Source organism: Octodon degus, unplaced genomic scaffold (assembly GCF_000260255.1).
Source record: "Octodon degus isolate 3935 unplaced genomic scaffold, OctDeg1.0 scaffold00004, whole genome shotgun sequence".
Lineage (NCBI taxonomy): Eukaryota > Metazoa > Chordata > Mammalia > Rodentia > Octodontidae > Octodon > Octodon degus.
In genome coordinates, this window is record NW_004524580.1 from 7,170,633 (window position 1) to 7,174,344 (window position 3,712).

The following is a 3,712-nucleotide window of genomic DNA, read 5'->3' on the forward strand; positions in this document are numbered from 1 at the left end:
AGGTGCGGCCGCGCCTCCCGGGAGGCCGCCGTGGAGCTCAGGGGGCGCAGACTTGGCGGCCACGTCGCTGCCGGCCCCGCCCGCGGCGGCCGGGCCCGGGGGGTTCTGCTTGGCGCGCATCTTCTCGCGCTTCGCCTTCCACTCCTCCAGGAAGTCTGTGGTGCTGCCGCCGAGGCCGCTGCTGGCCCGGTAGCCGCCGGTCGCCATATTCCCAGCGGGTCCGGCGGTTCTCACCTCGCCGCCCACCCGACTCCGGCCGCCTGTGCCCGCCCGCGGCCGGGAGGGGGCGAGGGGAGCGATCGCGGGTACCGGGCGGCCGCGGCTCCGCGCCGAGCGGCGGGTCTGAGGGAAACACAAAGGGGAGGGCAGGCGCTTCAGGTCCCGCCGCCGAGGGTCGCCCGCCGCGCGCTCGGCGTCATCACCCTGCCGAGCCGCCCGCCCCGCGCACCTTCGCGGCGGCCCTCGGGACACCGCCCCCGAGGGAGGGCAAAGAGGGGCTGACCCCACCCCGGGCCCGCGCCCGCCCCGTCCGGCTCCGCGCCCCAGTAGCCGAGGGACGCGGGCCGGACCCCGCCACCTGTTGGCGCGCCAGGGCGCCCGCTCCCACGGCCCCGCGCCCGGGCACCGCCACAGTCTTTCTTCCCGGGGCGCAGGCTGTGCCGCGGGCGCGGACGGGCGCGCAAGTCCAGCCCCGGCTCGCGGGCAGCCCCTTACCTCCTAGGAGTTTGGGGGCGGAAGCGGCGTTAGGGGTGCCCAGGTGAGCCGCCGCCGCCGCCGCCGCCGCGCGCTCTTCCGATACGCGGAAGGAGCTGCAGCCACCGCGCCTTCCGGAGCTCGCGGCGGCCCCGAGTCGGGAGAGAGGAAGGCTGCCGGCGGCGGGACGGGAGCCGAGCGCTGCCGAAGCGGGGCGGAAAGGGCCGAGGCGAGCGCGGTGGGCGGGGGCGTGCCCTCGAGGCTCCGCCCCCGGCGCTCAGGTGCGCGGCGCCGCCCCCGCGCGGCTCTGGGGGCGCGAGTGCCGGGCTCCCGCCGCCGGGACCGCGGCCGAGCGGGCCTCCACGCCCTCTCCCCGCCCGCGTCCGTCTCGCGCCTCCCACCCTCGTAGGCACCAATCGCCTTGTCCACGAGGGAGAGTCCCGAGTGTTACTGAGAGGAAAAGTGCCACGGACTTGGGAGGGCTCGGAACTGGCCGGCCGGGGCGGGAAGACACGGAGAGGGCCGGCACGTAGTCCCGTCCTCTGAGAAAACGCGTCCTGGGGAAAGGGCTTCGCTGGAAGGAGGGGTAAAGTTGTCAGGGATGGTCAAGAGTTTTGATTAGGTTTTCGGGCTTGTCGAGCTCCGTGAGGATTTATCGTACTGGAGACTCCGGCCTTACCTGAGACTTTCCTCTTAGCCGCTCCGACCTCCTCCTCACAGACGCTGACGTTAGCAGCCAGACTGCCTGCCAGACCTGCCTTGGCCTCCACCTGAGATGAGCTGGAGCGATGATGGTCTCTACTTCTGCATTGCCCTTCAGCCTCCCTTCCAAATCATCCGAGGGAGGCTGAGGAGCAATGCAAAAGTAGAGACCATCTTCTGAGTGGCTGGGGAAATGGCTCAGTGGAATAAGCACTTGCTGGCAAGCTCATGGGGCTGAGTTCAATCCCCGGTTCTGCCAAAACAACAACAACAAAAAATCATCTGAGGTTTCCGGCCACCCCTGTCAGGGTGCATCACTGTCACCGGCTGCACAAGCCAGGTATCCATTTTGTGGAAAGTAGGAGAGCCCTGAGTCACACTCTTACCTAACAAATCTTTCCTCCTACTTCCCATTCCTGTTTTGCCCCACTGGCAAGTGTAGGTGGCAAATGGTAGTGGTGCCCGCTATAGGAATGGGAAAGGGAGCCCGTGATTCACTGCGTTGAGAGGAAGTCAGGTAGTTCTGGGCTTTGGCCTGCCCCTTGGGCTGAATGGGTGGGTACCCAAGAGAAAGCACGTTGGAAAATCAAAGACTTCCTTTGGCACCAACATGGGTGCACCACCCGAAATTTCTCAATTACCGAGTCATTGTTTTCTGAGTTTTAAGGAGAGATGGTGGGAGGGTTCAGTGCTAGCATTCGTGTATTTTCTAACTCAGAGGACTTTTCCTGGGAGAGGCTGCAGGATAGAGTGGAAAGAGAATATAGCCAACCTGGACAAACATATGTCAAGGAGCTGAGAGATCCTGACAATATGCTTAAATCCTCTGAAACGCAGCAGCTTTGTCTACTGTAAAAATCAGCACTAGCAGCATTTTAAAGATGTTTTACAAGTTTGGCACTGCAGGTACAATGCCAACAAATGCACTCTTCTGTCAATAATTTATCACAGTTATCTGAGTCTCTGGAAAGAGTGGAGAAAGAAGACCAAAAGAATAAATAAATAAAAGGTTAAAAAAATAATAACCTAGGGCCAGGCATGGTGGCTCGCACCTGTAATCCCAGCACTCAGGAGGCTGAGGCAAGAGGATTATTGCAAGTTTGAGACCAGCCTGGGTACAAAGTCAGTTCAAGGCCAGGTTGAACTGTATAGCAAAACCCTGTCTCAAAAAGACAAAATGTATCTATATTAACCTGGGAAGGACAGGATTTGAATGAACCAGAGTAACACTTAGACCACAGAAATTTATCGTTGCATCTCTCAGACCAGTTTTCTTAGTATTAATGGACTCTGAGTCAGGGATGTTGGCTGCTATTGACTTGTGTGGCTTTGGGCAAGTTGCTTAACTGTTGTGCCTCTGTTTACTCACATATAAAGTGGGGCTCCTAATACTTGCTACATTATAAGAGCATTGTGAAAATGCCTAAGGTCTTCAGATAAAAGGTAGTGTATGAGCAGCAGAGTAGTTATTATTAGCCTGTAAAGTGCCCTAGGAACCATGGATGAAAGAGATTACTGAGGTACAAAGCGCTGTATTTCATTATTGTTATCACTTATTATACCCTTTGTCTTCACCAGTCTCAATGCTACCAAAGATACAGTCCTCAGCCAGACTGTTTGCGTCATTGTGCCAGGCTATTTGGCTGAGTCAGTTGCACCCTAAACTGCAAGATGTTTGCAGATCCTCAATCTTTATGTGTAGAGTTCTGATGAAATAATTCTCAAAGACTGGGCCTTTGGTTTCCCAGTCAGTCTCAGCACAACTGACACTTGTGGTTGCATAGGTCTTCATTTTGAGGTTTGCCATGTCTTTAGTGGCACATTGGTTTGTAGCCGGTACCAATAGCATCTTAGGGAGTAAAGGTTAATGATGTGTTAAACCAGGTGCAGTAGCATATAGATGTAATTGTAGGACTCTGGGATACTGGGCAGGAGGATCATAAGTTTGAGCCCAGCCAGCACCAAAAATTTAGCAATTTAGGGGCATCCATCTCAAAATAAGACATAAATAGGGCTTTTTGCATGACTCCAGGTGCAGACCCTGGGTTCAATCCCCAGAATTGCCAAAAAAAGTTTAATCCCTCATATTTAATAGGAAGTGCAAGTCATCTGCTTTGCAGATTTCCAAGATACTTTATAATCTACTGTGTAATTGAAGATCAGTAGAGACCTCTATATCTTATTTCCCTTCTCTTTGAATTACATCGTAAGCACATACTGTGTAGGAAAGAACTTTACAAAAGTTCTGTGTAGAGTTTTTATAAAAGTTCTGTAGATTATCTTTAAAGATGTGACCCCATTATATTGTATAATGTTC

General features: G+C 55.5%; 1 protein-coding gene across 1 annotated transcript in view; it reads right to left on the reverse strand.

Moving 5' to 3' along the window:
* The window catches only part of Pawr (pro-apoptotic WT1 regulator), a 109,741-nt gene extending 108,855 nt beyond the window's left edge, over positions 1–886 (reverse strand). Inside the window, exons 1-2 of the mRNA XM_004623753.2 lie at positions 715–886; positions 2–342 (exon numbers count right to left, since the gene is read on the reverse strand). Coding sequence (XP_004623810.1) covers positions 2–207 — 206 coding nt within the window. The 5' untranslated portion in view covers positions 208–342; positions 715–886. The remainder of the gene's footprint in view (position 1; positions 343–714) is intronic.
* Between the last annotated feature and the right edge of the window lie 2,826 nt (positions 887–3,712).